General features: G+C 39.1%; 1 protein-coding gene across 3 annotated transcripts in view; it reads left to right on the top strand.

The window, feature by feature from the left end:
* Nucleotides 1–21,474, top strand: part of RNF145 (ring finger protein 145) — an 82,458-nt gene that overhangs the window by 43,639 nt on the left and 17,345 nt on the right. Inside the window, exons 2-4 of one of the 3 annotated variants that reach the window (XM_058166595.1) lie at nucleotides 932–1,040; nucleotides 13,173–13,264; nucleotides 19,557–19,792. In XM_058166595.1, coding sequence (XP_058022578.1) covers nucleotides 13,216–13,264; nucleotides 19,557–19,792 — 285 coding nt within the window. In that variant the 5' untranslated portion in view covers nucleotides 932–1,040; nucleotides 13,173–13,215. The remainder of the gene's footprint in view (nucleotides 1–931; nucleotides 1,041–13,172; nucleotides 13,265–19,556; nucleotides 19,793–21,474) is intronic. The other 2 variants (XM_058166596.1, XM_058166597.1) reach the window with 2 other exon arrangements.

The following is a 21,474-nucleotide window of genomic DNA, read 5'->3' on the forward strand; positions in this document are numbered from 1 at the left end:
TACTTTTTAACAGGCTGCACAGCAAGGGAAGAAAGGGTGGTGGAGCAGTTATGAATGTCCACCCCAAATATTGGATATCACCACTCTCAAGTAGACTGTTTCTTGTGACCCTAGGAGAATCTTCTCTTTCTTTGTCTCAGCTGTCTTGAAGGAGGCAATGGTTCGATGGTTTCTAAAGAAGCCATCTCTGGGTTCAACCATACTTGATGATTTCTGCCCAATATCCAACCTTCTGTTTTTAGGGAAAGTCTTAGAGAAACTAGTGGGGCATGAGTTGCAGAATTTCAAGGATCTGAGTGCAAAATGCATCATCCCTTTCAGTCATGGTTCAAACATAGGCATGAATCTGAATTTCATTGGTCACTCTGGTGGATGATATGCAATAGTAAACTATAGTACACTCCTTCTGGACTTTGAGACCCACATTCCTGGTATCAACTGGACCACTACAAGGTTTGGGAAGGATAGCATTGCATGCAAACACTGAGAGGGCATGGTTCCACTCCTTTTTGAACAGGCAGTTCCAATCAATAATGCTGGAAATGGGAGAGGTGAAATTGGTGACATTTGGGTTTTTTTAAAAAGTCCATATTAAACTCTTCAATATCTATTTAAAACTACTGGGAGACATGAATCCTAGGTGTGAGTCTAATTAAAGATACAATTGAGGCCTTAATTCAGTTTCTTAAAGTTTTGAGGGACTGGATAGGAGCGAAAAGGCTAAACTTAATCCTAGCAAGATGGAGGTGCTGTTCATCCAAAAGCTTGGGTAATGCTTGGGTCTTCGTGTGTAGAGGCTAAGTATCAATAATGAGACAGGGAAGGCATGGAGATTCATAGTAGACGTCATGACATCCTCACACAAATGACTGAAAATCATTCAGTAAGGATTTCTATAGTTAACCCTGTATTATTTCAATTTCTTATTCAGGTTATATCTTAAGTGTTGTGCTCCTAACCTTGCCCAGACAACACCTGGTTCAACTCTATCTGTATTTTCTAACTGGACTGCTGCTGTATGCTGGGCATCAGATCTCCAGGTAAGAATAACAGAATTGATTTCCTTACCTGCCTGTTTAATCATATTGACATTTCCTTTATATGGGCATGCCTTCTTGTCCACTAACAAATTATAAATGAAGGTGATTTTTATTTGAAACAGTTCTGACATTAATTATTAATACTTTGGGACTGAGATCTTCAGCTGTCTATCACCTGGCTCCCAAGATGTAGCCTTGAGGCTGGAAATCAGTTTGGAGCTCTGCCTTCCACTTCAACAGCCTCCTGCTACATCTCCTTACAGAGCTGTGTCTGCCCCGCTGTCTTCATAGCAGAGTTGACCAATCTTTCTTTCTCTCCTTTTGCAACTACAAAGGAACTTCCTTGTACCTCAACCAGCCCAGTAATCCAGACCTGATCCTGGAATAACAGCCTTTCATCCTGAGTCCCTTAATCCAACTGTATAATGCATACTTATTAATTTATATACCTTTCCTATACTGCAATGTTACATTCTCTTGCTCCTAATGTCTGGTTGGTTGGGTTTTATCCCCAGACTGTCTTTCACCAGCGACAGGGCCCACCAATCTCCTGCTTCATCTCTCACTTGGGCAGTCCCCAGCAATCACTGACAGAAGACCCAAAGGCATTTTTAAAAAGGCAACTGGGTTTTCTTGGGTTTTTTCTTGAAAATATTTCGCTTCTCATCCAAGAATCTTTTTCCATTCAAGTTCTTGGATGAGAAGCAAAACATTTTCAATAGAAAAAAAACCAATAAAGTCCAGTTGCCTTTTGAAAAGCACCTTTGGGATAACCATGATCTGGATGATTGAGAATCTCCATGGATTTACAGAAGTGATTAGTGGTAATCTGGTACTTTGTGACATTTAAGGTACCCAGTGAACTTGTCATCACAGTCAGCCTATTTCATGCCCGCCATCAAGATCAAAATTGCCAATTCTTCATTCCAAACCCGCCCAAAATCCCACAGAGTCATAGTTCAGGTCCAAATTCACAGAAAATTGCAATAAGTTTAAATACCAGCCTGATCTCCAGTTTTCTCTAACGATGTAGTTCAGTGCACCTACAAAATATGGAATAGAGGACTGGAAAGGTACCATTTCTGTACTAGTAATTGTTTATATGTATTACTTTAGAAGTCAGCCATATGGATGATTATTTTAAAGACTGCAAAGTCTGCTGTTAAAAAGTTTAGTATTAGATAGTTGAGACTAAAGAATCAAAGAAAATAACTGTTCTGGATCTCATACTTTGTAGCATCTGCACCTGCCCATTCATGCTCTGCAGCGGTCCCTACCAGCCCACCCATACTTCATAGTACAAGACACACAGCACATCAACTCTGCCTGATCTTACTAGATGGGCAGAAACAATAAGAGATAGGTATTCATTTTGCAAAACCTAGCTCTATGCCAGGAAGGTAGTAACCAGCACCTTAAACTGCAGCTGGAAACCCCAGTACAACTAATAGAGGAATAGTGACACACAAGCCTGCCAAGGCACTTCCATTACTGCCTATACCACAGCAGCTTCTGAATAGTCATCAAGGGCAGCCCCATGTATAGTACATTGCAATAGTCCAATGTCAGTGCTCAAAGATCTTGTTTCCAGATAAGCTTACAGATTGATGGATGGAATAGTTTATATCTGTGATGGCGGATCTATGGCATATTTATATATCCATCATACATAATAATAAACATAATATTTCCTTATATAAATTTAACATTTACCTCATATTCTTCCCCATGTTCCCCATACTATAACTTTCTAAACAATTTACACCCCATTTATCATACAATCAATAACTTCTTTCTACTTTTTATATTCAGAAATAGCGCTTATAATTTACCTTATCCCATGAAAGGAAAGTCCCTTCATTTGAAAATATTACTTCTTTACGCCTTGCTGTTTACGTTTAATAGTTACAATCATACTTTGATCCTTCCCTACAGCTTTCTGTGTTTCTTCTCCCAAATTTACAGCCTCAATTTTAGATTGTATTTGCTTTGCTTCCTTTCCCCCCTTTTTTTAGCATTCCCACCTCTCCTTTCATCTTAACTTCTAACAATGGCAAACTTCCAACCTTCAATACGTTAGTATAAAAATCTCTTGCTTTAAAAACTGTATTAAGACAATATCTCTCTCCCTTATAGTTTACTGTTAATCCAGCTGGTACATTCCATCAGTACTGTATCTGGAGACTTCTAAGCTGATCCACCAAAAAAGCATATTCTTTTCCATTTCTTAACATTTTAGGAGGAATTTCTTTCAATACCAATACCTCTTCTCCCAATATTTGAATTTTATGTTTATAAGAAACTTGTGAAATTTCATTCCTAATCTTCCTAGATGTAAAATAAATTATTACATCTCTTCGCAAATGTCTCTGCTTTGCAACCCATGAATTAACACGGTAATTTTTTTCAATTTTGATTTCAAAGTCCACTGGTTTCTGTCCAATCAGCTATGCAAAAGCCTCTGCAAAAATCTTTTTTAAGTCCTCTCGTTTATTTTCTTTCAAACCTCTTACTCTCAATGCAAATTCCATAACTCTGTATTGCAGTAGAACCCGCTCTTCTTCTGTTCTCTCCGCCTTGATCTGGAGCACCTCTATTTTATTTTTTAAGTCCAAATTAACTTGATTAATTTCTTCAACTCTATCATCCAACTGCTTTATATTCTCCACCTTGGTCTGAAACTCCTCTATTTTGCTTTTTAAGCTTGAATTAACTTGATCCATCTCTTCTACTTTTTCACCCAATTGTTTTGTGTATTCAACCAAAGTCTTAAATGCTGCCAGCACTACTTCTCTTATCTCTTTGTCCTCAGCTGCAATAAAGTCTTTAATTTTCAATATTTTCTCTTCAATTTCCTTAATTTTTTTTATCCCGAACAGAAATTTGAGCCTTCAGAAATTCCTTCAGCTCCTCTTGTAATTCATATAGTTGAACTAACGGCGCTCCAACTTCCTTGAAGACAGCAGGCTGTATTTGTACAGAAGCCATCTTACTTTAATTTTATAATTTGAAACAAAGTCAAAGACTTTCCATAAACACAGTATTTAAGATAAAGTAGGTCAGTTGTATAATCCTTCCAGCTTTCACTTTATAGTTTCTCCATATGAGCGTAAATCCAGCAGGTTTAAGCAAAGTTATAAACTGTAACAGTGTTAATAAACACCTCTTTGACTTTCACTTTTACACCCATTATACTCAGATGCCATTTCCTTTCTTCTCAAACGGAATCCACACACGGGGTTGAGGTCTAGTACTTACATCTACCTTGCCTCCTGACATTGCTCTGTCTGGTTAAGTCAAAAATCCATTTAAACTCAATATTGATCGCAGATGTGGTTGCGGTGTTTTGTTCTGCCAAAAAAGACAGAAGCATCCTGGATCCGGAGCTCTTCGGGTTCCCAAGGGAGCTCTCCCCTTCAAGCCTCCAGAATCATTCCTGGTACTTTTGGGGGAGCTCTTCCTCCACCCGATCGCTCACCTTTCCCTCTTCACCCGAGGGAAAGGTTTCCAAGCCGCTAGACAGCTGATTTTCGCCGACTTAGCGGCTCTATGCGATCCAGGGCTGGTGGTCTAAAAAGGCCGTCCTCAACGACCAGCAGAGTCACAGGAAGTGTCCAAGTGTTTCTTAACAGAAGTCCAATTATTGGCTAATTTTTAATTATAGTCTAGCTTCTACTCTACTGAAAATTCATGCGTATTACTGTTGCAATTGTTATTTGAAAGTGAATTACCTTTTTAAAACCTTCTGAGCATTCCACTTTGGAGCTATAGATCCTTTTGACCACAATGAGTACAATGTATCTTTGTTAATTTGCAGAGATTTTTTCCCCCTGCATTAACAAAAAGATGCATAGATGAAGCTTTAAATGCTTCTAAAATTACTCTTTGTTTGAGATATAGTGGCTCATGTATACACACATTGCTTTATGCTAAACAAGAAATAACCCCAAGCATAATTAAATATCCAAATAATTCAGTATTGTTACTCCCTGGTTGGTTGTTACACCATAGTCCCTCGGGAGAAGGGCGGTATAAAAATCTAATAAAATAAATAAATAAATAAATAGTGGTTAAAGTGTTGGTTATCACAAATAAAGTACAATATTATAAATAAGACTGATAAAATAGTAGGATTACATGTTCCATTAAAGCACTCTAAAAATAAAATAAGTGAAAGTAAAAATAAGACCAGTGAGCCTTGTATAAGAATCAACAAGAATTTATTGGTTTGTTGATCTGTTGATGTGCTCATTCCCAATCTCATTTACTGATCTGGTTGTGGACAGTGGGGGGCTGTAGTCATTGAAGATCTGCCACTGATGATTTGGAAAGGGACTAAAAACTTTGCTTAAACTGGGAAACCCTGTGGTAGATATAAAACAGTGGCCTTGGAGGGGTCCTTTTCCTTAATTTAAGGAGGCAGAGGCTCTCAACTGAAGATATGTAAAGATTGCCTTGGTGTCTGGGAGATAGTATTTGAAGTTCCACATCACGTGGCCTTTAAAAGTAAGCACCATTCTCTTAAATTGTATTCAGAAGGGGATTAAAAGCTAACTGTGTCAGAATAGGCATGACAGGTTTCCATTGACTGATTGCGAACGGTAATTTAATGGTTATCTGATGTATTTTTGATCAGCTAAGCAAAAGATTCTACTACAGAAGGTTAGCACTCAGTACAGTTTATGTAAAGTTTTCTGAATTTTTCCAAAAGCAGTTCTAGGTAATAACAGAATATCATCAGCTGTCTTTCATACTGTAGTTCTCTAGTGTAGCCAAAGGGGTAAAATACTTCTTTTAAATGAAGGAAGTGGTAGAATAGCCAATTTTAAAACAAATCATAAGAATACCTATGCATGAGCTATGCTGTGGTTAGAATGCAGTATTGCAGGCTACCGTAGTTTTCAGAGTATAAGACGCACCTTAATTTTGAGGGAGGAAAACAAGAAAAAAAGAATTCTGCCTCTGTCTACCAGCATCAAGATGAGCCACGTCCTTACTTCCACTCAATTTTGATAATGAGCAGCACAGATCTTTTTATCCATTTAAAACAATGGATCACCTATCACTCTACGCACATTTAACTGGAATGAATGGGATGGGGGATGATTTTCATGGGGGTAGAAGAGGGACTTGGCACCGAAGGCTCCGCTCCCAAGATGCCACCATCTTCCTACCTATAGCCATAAACATTGAAAGCCTGGCTTTCTTCCTTCTTTGGCCTGGATTACGGTACCTTTCTATTTTGTAGGAAGCGTGGCTTTCTTTCCCAGTTACTCAGAGGTTTTGATTTAAGGTGGCACTGCTTTACGCCACCCTCCTCCTCCTTCTGCAAGCGAGAGATGCCTCAGAGACTCAGCTGGGGAAAGAGGGCATTGATTACTGGTACTGAGAAATTCTTTTCCAGAAAACTTATCAGGGTGCTCCTGCGATCCGCAGGGACTACTCGCTTTCCCCCAAAGAGACCCCTCACATGCTCTGTGGGGAGGGTTGGAGCACAGCCTGCGGGACAAACCTCTTCAGGATGGTCTGAGGGTGGGAAATCTGTCTGGCAAACAAGGCAGGTCCCACGGTTCATGGCTGATCACCCCTCTGGTCGCCCAGCGGGTAGGTCAGGACAGACAGTGGCCGCGATGACTTCACTCCCCATAAATGTGAGGAGCCGCCATCGCCTAAGCCCTCTCCACGCACAAGAGCTGAGTGGGAGCCCCTAAAATGAAACGTCCCTCCTTTCCAGCCACCATTGCCCGTTGGCCAGATTCCCGTTGGCCAGCAATTCTCAGAGCCGCGTTTCAGGCGGAGGCCAGTTCCCCTGCAATGTGCAGCGGGGAACCGGGAACCGTTTTGTATTTGGGGAGGGGATCACAGCACTGCCGCCTGAAAATGCTTTCCTTCCTATTGCACATTGCAGAGCCGCACGCCTTCGTCCTCCTTCTCAGCAGACTCACCTTCTCTTTCCTTCTGGCCAGATCTGCCACCTTAAAGACGATGTACTTTTTTTGCCTCTGCACACTCCATTTTTGAAATGGTCTGCTGCCCAAAAACACTTTTCTTTGGAATCGGGAAGGAAAGCTGTCTTTGGAATCTATCCTGAAACCCAGAAGAGGAACAGGCAACGCTGCCCGTGCCAGGCAACATGGCTTCCGCCTGCCACTATGGGCATGCGTGCCATAGGTTCACCATCATGGTTCTAGATTAACTTAAGCATATATGTAAATTGGGAAAAATATTTTCTTGGACAATATTTTTATTTCCCCCCCCCCACCGATTTTTAGTGGCCACTCTATAAAGCACAGCAGCAATGCATGCCCTCATTTACAAATTGTAAATTACTGTTGTGTCTCTCAGCTTAACAGCAAATAATGGACTAGTCTCTCACTTCAGCTTTATGAATGACTATGCTGTCTCTTGTTTGCATTAGCAGTTATAATCCTTCCCTGCCAGGGTTATGAACTTCACTTTCTTTCACTAGGAATGAGAGCTGAATCACACTGTTCATTTTTTTTCTTCACTTTTTGCTCAAGAAAAAGAGTGCAGAAAACTGTAATATTATTATTACAGGAGAGGGAGTTACCGAGTAATGGGGGAAATGTATACAGTACTTTCCTTGCCAGCCTAATACAACTTCCTGGAGCTAATAGGAGGGAAAGGAGGGGAAGTGGCATGGAAAAGATTAAGCCGCTTCAGCAGCAAAAAGGCCATTGAATTGTGTGTAACTGATTGGCAGTAGAGGGGAAGTTTTGAGCCTTCATCCCAAAGGTGCTTTGTTCAGAGTCAACTGGACTTTCTGGTTTTTCTTTTTACTTCTCATCCAAGAAGCTTCTTCAGCTCTGGTTGGATGATGGGGAATGGGAGGATTTATATTCCTTCCAGACAGCTGGTCATTTGCATTCTTTTAGAGCGTAGTTGAAGTCATCTGGAGGTTTATCTGTGTCTTCAGGGTCACCTGAAAAGTGCAAATGGGTGTGGAGCCTTCTTGGAACTGTTGAAAGGACTGTGTTGTAGACTGGAGATACAGATGATGTCATATCCCTTTCCCTCTGTTGAGAGAGGGCTGTTCAGTTTTGACATAGATGGACTCTTTGACCTCTCTTTCAAACCAACGGTCCTCTCTGTCCAGAATGTGGACTTTGCTATCTTCAAAAGAGTGGACTTTGTCTTTTAAATATAGATAGACTGCTGAATCTTGTTCTCCAATGTTATGCCATGTGTTTATGAAGTGGTGGTTTTGTTTTCCAATGTACAGATCTGCACGTGGCTCACTGAACTGTATTGCATATACCAACCACATTGCTCAGTTTGTTTCTGGGTGTACCCTTGGGGCAGACAAGTTTCTGCCTTAGTGTATTCTTGGATTTGAAGTGTGCATATATGTTGTGTTGGCTAAGAACCTGATGACACAGATAAACTTCCAGGTTGCCTCAACAACTCTCTAAAAGAATGCAAATGACCAGCTATCTGCAAGGAGTATAAATCCTTCCATTCCCCACCATCCAGCCAGAGCTGAAGAAGCCTCTTGGATGAGAAGTGAAACGTCTTCAGAGAAAAACCAGAAGGTCCATTTGCCTCTTGAGAAAGCACCTTTGGGACAACCATGACCTGGATGACTGAGAATCTTCCTAAGCCAGGAGTGTCAAACTCAAGGTCCAGCCTGTGGGGTGCTTAGATCTGGCCTGCAGGGCCGCCCTGGAAACAACAAAGGACCAGCCCATGGCACCTCTGCCAGAGAAAATGGAGCTCCTGCAGGGGGCTGCAGGAGTCCGTCGCAGCTGAAAATGGATCTCGCAAGGGCTGCAGTAGCTCTCCTGAGGTTCGTTTTTGCTGGTAGAGGGTTGCAGGAAGCCGTCACAGCCGAAAATGAAGTTTGGGAGCCTGTTTTCGCTGGCAGAGTGCTTGGGCCACCACAAGTGCCCTCAACACGAGTGATGTTGAACTGGCCACGCCTACCCTGGCCACCCGACCCCCTGAGGTAAAATACAACCCTCAATGAAATCGAGTTTGACACCCCTGCCATAGGCATTTTGAGACTTAGTTATCCACTGTGTAAGCTGTAAGAACTGGAAGTTGTATTCTCCCCTCACCTTTTTTTTTTCTTCTTCCCACAATTGAATTTTTATTTTCTGTTGCCAGCTAATTTGCAATGGCAGTGTAGTAGAATCTGTTATACTTCAGGGGAAGATAAGATGCAACTATATCAAGGTTTTTTTTTCTTTGAGTTATATCTGCTGCACCTTTTAATATATCTCGCTTCTTCTAGGAACAACCATGTTCTTTCAGTTATAAAAACAGATAAAGCACAAGTGTCAGTTCATATAATAGAGCAGCTCTCTTAAGCAGCTCTCTCTTAACATACCTATTAAGAAAAAAGTCTCATCCATAATTTGAACAATAATTTTACAATATGCTTTATGGTTTCTGGAATTCATCTTTGGAAACACTTACTTATTCTTACAATAACTTTTGGAGCAGGGAAACTGAGCAGACAGATATGTGAATTTTTTGTAATAAAGACAGTAACTCAGCTGTGTTTTGCAAATGTGTCTTCAACTTACAACCATTCATTTAGTGAACGTTCAAAATTACAATGGCATGGAAAAAACATGACCGATGACCATTTTTCACATTTACAGCCATTGCAAAATCTCCATGATCATGTGTTCTAAATTTGGACGCTGGACTACTGGTATTTATTTATGACATTAAGACAATTTATGACATTGTCTTGGGGTCATGCGGTCACCTTTTGCAACCTTTTGACGAGCAAAGTCAATGAGGAAGCCAGATCCAGATAACAACATGTTCCTAACTTAAGGCCTGCAGTGGCTCACTTAACAACTGTCTTGCTTAGCGGACACTCCGGGCTCAGTTGTGATTGCCAGTAGCGGAGACAGTCCTCGGTTAACAACAATAATTGGACTAGACTTTAATTGCTAAGCAATGCAGTTGCGTAGTGTGACGTCCCAAGGCCACATTGCTTAATGATCGCGATCCTGACAGTCCCTGTTGCCATTATTAAATGAAAGTTGCAGTTTGTGAAGCGAGGCCCACACATGACTATGACTTGCAACCTCCTGCTGGCTTCCCACAAGCGAAGTCCATGAGATAAGGTGGCTGGAAGTTGCAAGTCCAGCATAGCTTGCTTGCAAGCAGGCTGGAGGGCAGATGAATACTATGGAACAAGACAAGGATTGCTGCTGTGCCACCCAAGTGCATGCAGGCTAGGGAGGGAGGACTACAGTGCATGTAAGGCTATGGACTACAAGATCTCTGAGATCTCATGCAAATAGTCCTTGACTTACGACCCGCAATAGAGCCCCCCAAAAATGTTTCAGCTAAGTGAGATACTTGTTCAGCAAGTTATGCCCCATTTTATGATCTTTCTTGCCACAGTTGTTAAATGAATCACTGCAGTTGTTAAGTTAGTAACACAGTTGTTAAGTGAATCTGGCTTCCCCACTGACATCGCTTGTCAGAAGGTCGCAAAAGGGGATCGCATGACCCCGGGACACTGCAACTGTTATAAATATGAGTCAGCTACCAAGTGGCCAAATTTTGATCATGTGACCAAGGGGGTTTGCTGCAACGGTCATCAGTATGAAAAACCGGCCATAAGTCACTCTTTTCAGTGCCGTTGTAACTTCGAAAGGGTCACTAAATGAATTGTTATAAGCTGAAGACTACCTGTACCCCATAGCAGGGCTCCTCTGGAGAAAAAGCAGTGAAGCAATTTGCAATCTTTCCAGCTGGCTTTGCCATTGACCTGGCATGTGAGAAGTCAGCAGGGAAAGTTGTGACTAATGATCGCATGACTGGGATGCTGCAATTCTTGTAGATGTGATCCAGTCACCCACCCAAGTGCCTGAACTGCAACCATGTGACTGATGGTACGGCGGAGGTACGATGGCTGGAACTTCAAGGACCGGTTAGAAGTACCACTTGTTCAATGCCCTTGCTATTTTGAACAGATTATTTATTAACTGAGGACTACTTGTACTGTATTACGTTTTATTGTTTTGGATTGAATTTCTTTAATGAACAGATCTCATTGTTTTTTTTAAAAAAAATAAGTGTTTATCAGCTGATAACCTAAGAGAGTACAATTATCCAAGTGAACATAATCTAGTTCAAGGAGATAGGTATACAACTGCTTAGGTTTTGTTGTGTTTATAGGAAGTCCTCTTCTGGTAATTGCTATGCTTAAGCAACTGTTGAGTGATGAAAAAGTAAATTTGTGAGCAATCCTTCCAGTTATGACTTTTGCAGATCCATGAAGGAAAGAGAAGCTGAAATAAGATTGTAAGCAGAGTCATAGTTTCATTCAGTGACCACTATGCTTAACAATTAAGTTGCCGCTCCAAATTGTGGTCGCTAAAAAAAAACACCTACCTATATCTTTTTATGCCTTTAAGGTACTATAGAGAAATTGTAGCTTTAATAAAGGAAGGAACAAAAGGAAAGATTGGGGCAAGCAAAGAAGGAATAAGTAGGTGTGTAATTTGGGATGGGCAGAGGTCAGTTATGTGGCTGGTCTGGTGTATGTATAACATTTATCTGTATCTATCTAAACCAGAGCTGTCAAACTCAAGGGCCAGGGGCCGAATCTGGCCCGCTTGGTGCTTAGATCTGGCCCGTAGGAACGCCATAGAAACAGTGAAGAACTGGCCCCCGGTGCCTCTGCCAGCGAAAATGGAATTCAGAAGGTCCGCATGCAGCCTTCTGCAGGAGGCAGTCATAGCCGAAAACGGAGCTCGGGAGCCCGTTTTCTCTAGCAGAGCGCTCGGGCCACCACAAGTGCCCTAAACATGAGTGATGTTGAGCTGGCCACGCCCCCACTAACCATGCCTCCCCGACACACACCCCCGACACACCCCAAGATAAAATATAACCCTGATGTGGCCCTCAATGAAATCGAGTTTGACACCCCTGCCATAGGCATTTTGGGACTTAGTTATCCACTGTATAAGCTGTAAGAACTGGAAGTTGTATTTCTCCCCTTGCCTTTTTTTTTTTTGGCCAAAATTGCATTTTTATTTTCTGTTCCCAGCTAATTTGCAATGACAGTATAGTAGAATTTGTTATAAGTCAGGGGAAGGTAAGATGCAATTATATCAAGTTACTGTTTTCTTTGAGTTATATCTGCTGCATCTTTCAATATATCTCACTTCTTCTAGGAAGAACCATTTTATTCATTCCAGTTATAAAAACGGATACGGATAAAAACTCGGGCACGAGTGACATGCCCCCCCTGTCCCCCCCCCAAGGTCAAACATTACCCTGATGCAACCCTCAATGAAATCGAGTTTGACACCCATGATCTAAATGAAATGAATCAATATAAACTTAGAAAGAAATTGCAACTGATGCAATAGTTAAGGGATTATCTTTAAAGATCAGAACAGTATGGGCCTATTTCAGCAATAGAGCTACTATGAACCTTGACAACTGATGACTCTCGGATAAGCTGGAATGCTTATCTTTTTATACCTTTGGCAAAAGATTGGTCCTTTTATCTCTCAAATACAGGCAAGGTCATCTATCTAGCAGAGATTTTGTGGTATGCCAAAATTTTGGCCTTTTGTCAATTGCTTTGTATCCAAAGGAAGGTTTCACAAAGCAAACATTGTTAGGGAGGTTTGGTAACTTCAGGCATGAAATTCAAATTAATTAATGAATACTTGGAATAATTCAGTCATGTCTGTTTAATAACAAGGCTGAGTTACCAGGGAGGGGGAGATAAGAGCATGATCTTTCTTGGGAAAGCATATATTAGTGGGGAGAGAGATTGATAGCTAAATTTCTCTTAGAGCTTTTTTGTCGCCTAATAAAATCAATAAATATACATCATCAAGATTGGTCACCAGTGAGAACCATATGGAATAGGCAGCTGTTTTTTTTTAAAAAAAGTAATGTTTAAATGTTAGACTGGGCTTTCACATTGCACTAAACCATTACGCTTTGTGACATTGGTTTAATATATTATGATTGATAATTTAACAAGCTGATCAGGGTGTATTGAATAAATCATGGTTAAATGCCATAACTTTGTATTTTACATGATTCTGGTCTTAAACTACCCCCATTTTGCAAATATCGCTTCATGTTAAAAGTTCTTTAATGTAGCTCATTTTCTTTTAGGGATTATGTAAGAAGTGAGCTAGAATCCGGTTACGAAGGGCCAATGTACTTAGAGCCTCTTTCCATGAATCGTTTTGTGACAGCTTTAATCGGTGAGTACATCAAACATCATTGCCTTCTATAGAATAGCAAGATTTGCTCAGGATTGCAATTAATAAAATAGATCTTACGCCACCAGTAACATCCTCTGAGTAATCCAATAACATTTTATGTCATGTTGTTGCATGCCTTGTGCCTCCATGTGATCCTTTATAACAGTAGAAAAACAATATTAATAACAATTCCTATTCTCATATACTAGGCTAGGGTATGAAAATAGGTCTTAATTAGCATTGTGTCACTTCAGCAATAATATACTTATCTTTTTAATTCTTTGAATTAAACAAAAAAGGAGGGTGCCTTTCCTCAACTTACGACCACAATTGAGCCCAAAACTTAGGTTGTTAAGTGAAAAATTTGTTAAGTGAGTTTTGCCCCATTTTATGACTTTCCTCGCCATATTTGTTAAGTGAATCACTGCAGTTCTTAAATTAGTAACGTGGCTGGTTATGTGAATCTGGCTTCCCCATTGACTTTGCTTGTCAGAAGGTCGCAAAAGTCGATGACATGGCTCCAGGACATAAACGTGAGGTCAGTTGTCAAACATCTGAATGTAAATCACGTGACCATGAGGATGCTGCAATGGTCATAAGTGTGAAAAACTGTCATAAATCACTATTTTCAATGCCGTTGTAACTTTGAACAGTCACTAAATGAACTGTTGTAAGTCGAGGATTACCTGTATAATTCAGAATAGTAGTCTACCGTGTTGGCACCAAGATCCACTTAAGACATTGGAAAACTATTATTTCCCATTGTACAAAAAGTACCTGCACAAATCTACGGTTGTCCTATTTTCCTTCTTTTGCGACCGCGTGTGAAGAATTCTGCAGAGTAGATAGTTCAGTAAATAAGATCAACTCAAGCTTTGATTTGCTGGTTTTTTGTTTTTTTTTAAAGAAGCCATAATTCCTTCAATTCAAATTCAACGTTTATGGTTTAATGGCTTCTTTAAAACCTAAACCACCTATATGTGAAAAGATGCTGGGAAGCATATGAACTGAATCCAGTTTTACATTGCATCAAATGGTGTTTAACGTATTTGATCTAAACAGAGCTTCGTAAATGTACTGCAAGCTGCCATGAGAGATTCTTTCACAGAGCTCTCAGATTGCTTCTTTCTGGGATACCAGATGTCCAGACTGTGGAATCCCAACATCTAAACAACTGTTCTCACAACAGCTGTCCAGTCCTCTTTGATCAACACAGAGGATGGAAGCAGAGCTTCCCAACTATCAACAAAGAAAATGAGTCAACCAATTTACTGATTTAGGAACTTGATACAGTACTCAAGCTTGAAGAAGGATGGGCTTTTGGTTTTCATGATGGCTTTGTGATTTTGTCTGGTTTTGTTTTTAAGATTTACAGTAAAAGATTGATAGATTCTTTCGAAGTGAAAAACATTCCAGCCCTGTAGCTCAAAAGATATGTCACCCATAGAAAGATTACAGCTGGTCTGACAGGAAATCAGTTTGCCTTTTAATAATGAAATCTAAACAGCTTGCTTACTGAAACTATGGTGTGTGACCTAGTCTTGGTTTTTCATTTATTTTGTGTTGATGAATGGATAATGGTTTTGGAAAAAGTTTGTTCTATGGACCACTTTTCCATCTTCCCTTTTGGGCTAATTTTCTGCCATTCATTATAAGCATGATTTATTTGTTCAAAGAGAGGAAGAAACACGAGTTTATTGCAACTTTAAAATATTGATGTCTCTTCTATCTTTCATATATCCTGCCAGTCCATATTTTACAGTTGTTAATTCTTTTGGGAGTATTCCTATATTTAATTTCGATGAAGACATGTACATTTTTTTTTATTTTTTTTAGTCCCTCTGCTAGTTTAGAAACTAATCCCCCCCCCCCCCGGATATAATACTGTATTTTTTGGAGTATAAGACGACCAGAGTATAAGACGCACCTTAGTTTTTGGGTAGGAAAATAAGAAAAAAGCTGATTGGCAGGTGGATTGGCCTCCTGGAATACCCCCAATCAGCTGCTCCCAGACATGAATTATAGCAACAGGTTCCTTGGTTGTGAGCTCTGTGCCTTGCTTTTTTTTGCTTTTTTCTGCCTCTGAAAGCCTCTGAAACAGAGCTTCAGAAAAAAAGCCTCTGAAGTTCTGTTTGGGGCTTTTTTTCTGAAGCTCTGTTAAGCTCCATTTGAGGCTTTTTTTCTGAATCTCTGTTTCTGATGCTTTTTTCAGCCTCTGAAACCTCAGTTTGAGAATCGGGCGGGGGGGTACATTCGGAGTATAAAACGCACCCAGATTTTCACCCTCTTTTGGGGGGGGGAAATGGTGTGTCTTATACTCCAAAAAATACGGTATATAGATAACCAGACAGAGCCTCTCTGCTTGGAAGAAACACTAGAAAAAGAAAGAGATGGGGAAGGCACAGGGAAAGTAGGAACCAGATCACAGGACAGTATGGTGTGCAACTTCCTCTCCCAATTTAAGAACAGCGTGAATATGATGGAAGATTTATTAAAGATCCTGATCCCACTGCAAAATTCCATTTAGGGCAGGGGTGTCAAACACGCATCGTCACATGATGTATCGCAACTTTTTCCCCCTTCGCTAAACCGGGTGTGGCCGTGGCCAGCATGTGACGCATCCGGCCCGTGGCCCGTGAGTTTGACAGCCCTGATTTAACTTGTTACATTTGTTGTAAAACATCAGTAATATTCAGAAGAAAGAATCTATAGTGTTTTGTTAAATTTCTTGGGATTTCCAAGAAATTTTGTATGTAAAGTAATAAGTTTTGAAAAGGAAGTAGGAGAAATCCCAAAATGATGGAATCTATCAGGTTCTAATAGGAGACCAGAAGGGAAGAAATTACAACACAAAAGTATACGCTTAGCATCCAGGCACAATCGCACTGTTCATTCCCATCCTGAATTGTTAAGCTATAGTCTTTCTTTAAAGCCCATTGATTTTTAACCTTTTTAGCATTATGAGCCCAAGCACATCTCATGATTGTGAAATTAATCATAACTTGTACAATTAATGCCGGAGAAGAATAGAGAATTTAAAAATGCATTTTAATTATTACTTATCTCACTGTGAAATGGGGGTTGGGTACTTGAAAGTTATCCAGAATCCAGAGATACATTGAATAAGATTAATAAGCTAACTGGGAGATTTGTCAGAATGGAGGCAGCCAGTATAGAAGCTGACTTCTAATTCAACAACCAATATAATATTTAATAAGATGATAGATGTTTATGAGTAAGCCGATGTAGTAACCATTTCAATCCATGCAGCTACTTTCAATGAGCTTTCAATTTTCAACTGTTTTGAATATATAATGGGATTGTGCATGGTTCAGAAATAGTTTGAAGTAAGTACTTTGGACGTGACTTATGCGTAAGCAGATAGTATTCTCTGTTTTTTACTAAAGCAGCCCCCTTTTTCAGACTTTGCTTTAAGCATAGTTGGCTTCAGCAATTCAATGCCTCAAAGGAGCTGCAGCTTTGTTCGTGCTTAATAGAAAGGTACTGTGCTCATAATAGAATTATTTCTCTAGATCATTTCCAAAACAATTGCAGCCACATTATAGACACATGTTCGCCAAAACTTTGTGCCTCTGGCTATTGTACCAGTTCATAATTCTGGAATAGTACTCAAAGTGCTACATGTTCTTTCTCCATTTATAAAACCAAACACTTCATCGAAAAGATGCACAAATTCTCCATTTGCATACAGTTTTCCTCAGAATACTGAAAGCTTGAGCAACGATTGAACGAGAGAAACACTGTGATATAGTAGTTAAGGTTACAGCTAGTCAAAGTTATGATTGGATCTGGGAAAGCCCAATTTCAAGTCAGTTATAAGTATGCCTGAAAGAGAAAGTGTGTTTTGTTTTGAATCCAAAACAAACAAGTTATTGAATTTATTAAACTCCAGAAGTTTTGCCAATCTGATCTGTGAGATTTTATAGGGCAGTTAGGGAAAGGCTTCAATGTCTTAACCGCTCTCTTCTCCTTAGCCCATCCTGTTGTGATATCTCTATGAGCCACTCACCCACTTGATCTTCCCAGATCTTCTCCCAACTGTTACCAGTCTCACCGATCCTCCTGGTCTTTTCCTCCTCTGCACTTCTCTTTGGAACAACCTCATTTTGGTTGGAACAAAGCAGTTTCATTTCATTCCATATTCAGACCTTCCTTCGGTTCAGGTATGAATCATCTAAACCATCTACGGCTCTTCTGTACATGAACCAGTTTGTCCATCCCTAAAGTAGAAACATACCCACCACTCACTAAAAGTGACTTTTAGCATACACACTCTGTCTCAAATTACCTGAAAGGGAAGTTGCTGAGATACATTGGAGGAAGGCTTGCCGTATACTGTACATTGCCTTGAGCTGCTGGAAAGAAAGCAGAATGTAAATTTAACAGCAATATAAAAGAATGATATAAATAAGTTCATTACCAAATACAGTGTAAGATAAAAACTGAAGTAACAGAGGTGATAACATTATCATAAGACTTGTTCATTGATGAAAGTACCAAATACTGGCTTGGTTTTCATGTTTGGCTTTTTGTATTACTGTATTTACAGAATTTCAACTCTTTGTCTACATAACAGCTGGTCTTGTTCATCAATTCATTTATTTAATTATATCCCACCTTTATTATTTTTTATAAACAATTCAAAGCAGTGAACATATCTATTACTCCTGTTCTCATCACATCAACAACCTTGTAAGGTGGGTTGAGGTGAGAGACAGCAATTAGTCCAAGATCATCCAGATGGCTTTTATGGCTAAGGTGGGACTTGAACTCATGGTCTCCCAGTTTCTAGCCTGATGTCTTAACTACCTTACAGGATCAACTTTTGCTTTAGATATCAGAAGCAAGCATTTACATTTTCATCAGGGAAGTCCATTATCAATATTCAAAATTGATTTTATTTAAATTCAAGATTATTACATGGAAATTATGGTTGCAAATAACCTGATTTTTGCACTGGTAAAGGCAGAATTGTCTTTGTTTTAATAACCTTGATTACTGAACGAATATGGTTAAGTTTGAACCTGCCCTAAGAAGGGTGTGTGTCTGTTATTAAGCCTCACTGCATTTTTTGCAAGCATGTCATTTGCTACTCTTAAACACTGGAAAGATGAAGTCAAACTGAATCATCGGTTAAAAAGTTTCTTTGATGGTCAAAACTTGCTGAAGAGCTAATATGCAGCCAATGACTGGTAAGGAAATATACATATTTTAAAAGAAAAAAAAACAATGGTTGTTTTATACTATATTAGGCAATTTGGATCTCAAGTGTACTTTTCACTACTCCTAAGTATCACATCTTAGAGCAAGAGTTACTAGTGCAGTATAAGGGGTCCTTAGCAATTATGGGTTGTAGTATGAAATTTATCAAGAATGCAGGGTACTTGCAACTTCATCATGTAATTTTCAAGACAATGTTCACATTCTCTTCTGCGGTATACCCACCATGATCTTGGAAGTTATTGAAGATTTTATTTGAAATACTCTACATAAATGCATGAGTAGTAGATACATTGTTTCAGTCTGGTCTTTTTCATCTCAACTTTTGCAATATTGCAACACTGTTTTTCCACAAGTTGTTACAAATGATGAGCCAAGCCAAGTGTATGAGGGACTAATTGTCTTCAAATTTTTGGACCACATTAATTCAAAAGGAACAGAGCTTAAATATTACTATTTTTTTTAAAAAAAAGGCACATATAGGTTTATGTTTCATTGTCAAGATTTGTTTTTTTAATTTAGTTCATTTTTTAATATTTATATGCATCTTTTGAAAATCTGAAAGTGAATTCCCTGTTTCTGAGATTGGGCTATTGAAATTGGGCGGTAAAGAGTCAACTGACAGCTGCATGTTTTCCCATGATTATTTTATAAAATAGAAACTTGCATGGTTTTTAAAAATACGTATGAGACCTTTATTTCAGTGGCATAAAAGGAAGTCTCCTTTGAGTCAAACTTGATTCCTGGTGATTTCACAGAAGTGCCATGTAATTTTCGCAGCAAGAGTAAGAAGACAGTTTGCCATTGCCTTCTTCAAGGATATATAAATGATATTCCCCTTTTCAAAAAATGAATGGCCAAACCCATAAAATTACTCATACCAGTTACATGTCATTGCTAAATGAGAGGGGCAATCAAAATAAAGATGTGGTTGGGATTTTCAGAAATAGAGAGGAAAAAAAGTTATAATGAGAAACTTTTTTCCCCACTTTTTTTTTTCCTTAAATAAAGTGACAGGATTTAACTGCTTAGTGTTCTTAATCTTTTGCAGGTCAGCTGGTGGTCTGTACCCTTTGTTCTTGTGTCATGAAAACCAAGCAGATCTGGCTTTTTTCTGCTCACATGCTCCCTCTGCTGGCCCGGCTCTGCTTAGTTCCTTTGGAAACTATTGTCATCATCAACAAATTTGCAATGGTGTTCACTGGCTTAGAAGTCCTCTATTTCCTGGCGTCGAATCTTTTGGTGCCATACAATTTAGCAAAGTCTGCCTATAGAGAACTTGTCCAGGTAAGAGCTATTCTATAAACAGTACTGATGATAAATATTTGGGGGGGGGGGAAACTGGCCAGTGCAAATTACTCATTTGTCTTCTGTGGATACAAGATAAATATAGGTTGTCCTCAGTTTATGACCAAAATTGGGACTGGAATTTTCATTGCTAAGCAAGGTGGTTAGCAAATGGGTAGCAAAAATTTTACCATTTTTGTGATTCATGACTGTTGTTAAGTGAATCACTGCAGTTGTTAAGTAAGTCATGGTTGTTAAGCAAATCCAACTCTTCCCCCACCCCCCCTTGGACTTTGCTTATCAGAAGCCAGCTGGAAAGATTGCAAATGGTGATCACATGACACCAAATTGTTGCAATGGTGATAAATACATGCCAGGCACCCAAAGTTTGATCACATGACTGTGGGGCTGCTGCTACAGTCATAAGTAGAGGACCAGTTGTAAGTCATTTCTGTCAGTGCCATTGTAACTTCAAATGGTTACTAAATGAATGGTTGAAAGTTGAGGATTACCTTTATTTCATATGACATTTTAGGTAATGAGTGAAAAAGAACCTTGGTAATATTATTCAATGGGTAGCTGGGAATTTTAAAGAAAAAATGTTAGAAAATTCTGTCTTGTCCATGGATAGTGTAAGACATTTTAAAGCAGGATTTTTTACTTATTGCTGCCAGTTACGTATATTTTGAATATTATTTAATAAATCTCTTGATTTCTCATTAGACTTTCAACACTGGTTTATAGCTGAATGTGTGAAAACAATTACTGATGCAGAAGAATGGAAATATTTTGGAATAAATTAAAATTTTTCATGTTTTGATTTTGTTTTTTTAAGTGATGAAATATGAGTGTGAGACAGGTCTAAAAGGGTTAATAATCATTTGGCAAATGCATTGCAGCTACATCCAGTATCAAGCTCTCTACTAAGCCTTATTTATTGGTATAATTTGTTATTAAATCATGAGCAAAGTGTTATGGATTTTAGATTGGACTGTTCTAAAGTAATATAAGTGCCTGCAACTCTTTTTAAAAGATTTTTTAATCACATCTTTATTAGTTTTATAAATAACTCAAGGTGGCAAACGTATGTAATACTCCTTCCTCTTTCTATTTTCCCTACAACAACTCAATGAGTTAAGAGAATGATTGGTCCACAATCATCCACCCATCATTGGTGCTTAAATTGGGACTAGAACTTAGTTTCCTGGTTTCTAGCTTTGTTCCCTAACCACTAGACCAAACTTTACTCCCCTCCTGACATTTGTTGATTTATCCTGTAAAATCTCATCTACAATCAGTACATTTTGACACCATTCCAGGATGCTAAATCAGGATAGTCTTTCTCTTTTCTAAACATTGCCTCTTGTGTGTTTGTAATAAATCCTTTGGATTAAAAAATACTATGACTCCTTAAATTGTGAAGTTAATGAACCACTGAAATTGCTAATTATGCTGTTGCAATCTCAAATGCAGCTGTAGAATTGAAGACATATAAATAACCATCAGCTTGTTAATTAACAAGATGGTCTGCTCTCTTTTAAAATAGCAATCTTGTAATTCCATTTTCTTCCTATGTCGCTTAGGGAAAATTCAGTGGGCAGCAGTTATAAAAGTTGTTTCAACTGGCTAGTTTATTCCATGAAGAACAGCCCATGCAAGCCAGGTGCCCCTAGAATCTTTGC

This window comes from Ahaetulla prasina, chromosome 2 (assembly GCF_028640845.1).
Source record: "Ahaetulla prasina isolate Xishuangbanna chromosome 2, ASM2864084v1, whole genome shotgun sequence".
NCBI lineage: Eukaryota > Metazoa > Chordata > Lepidosauria > Squamata > Colubridae > Ahaetulla > Ahaetulla prasina.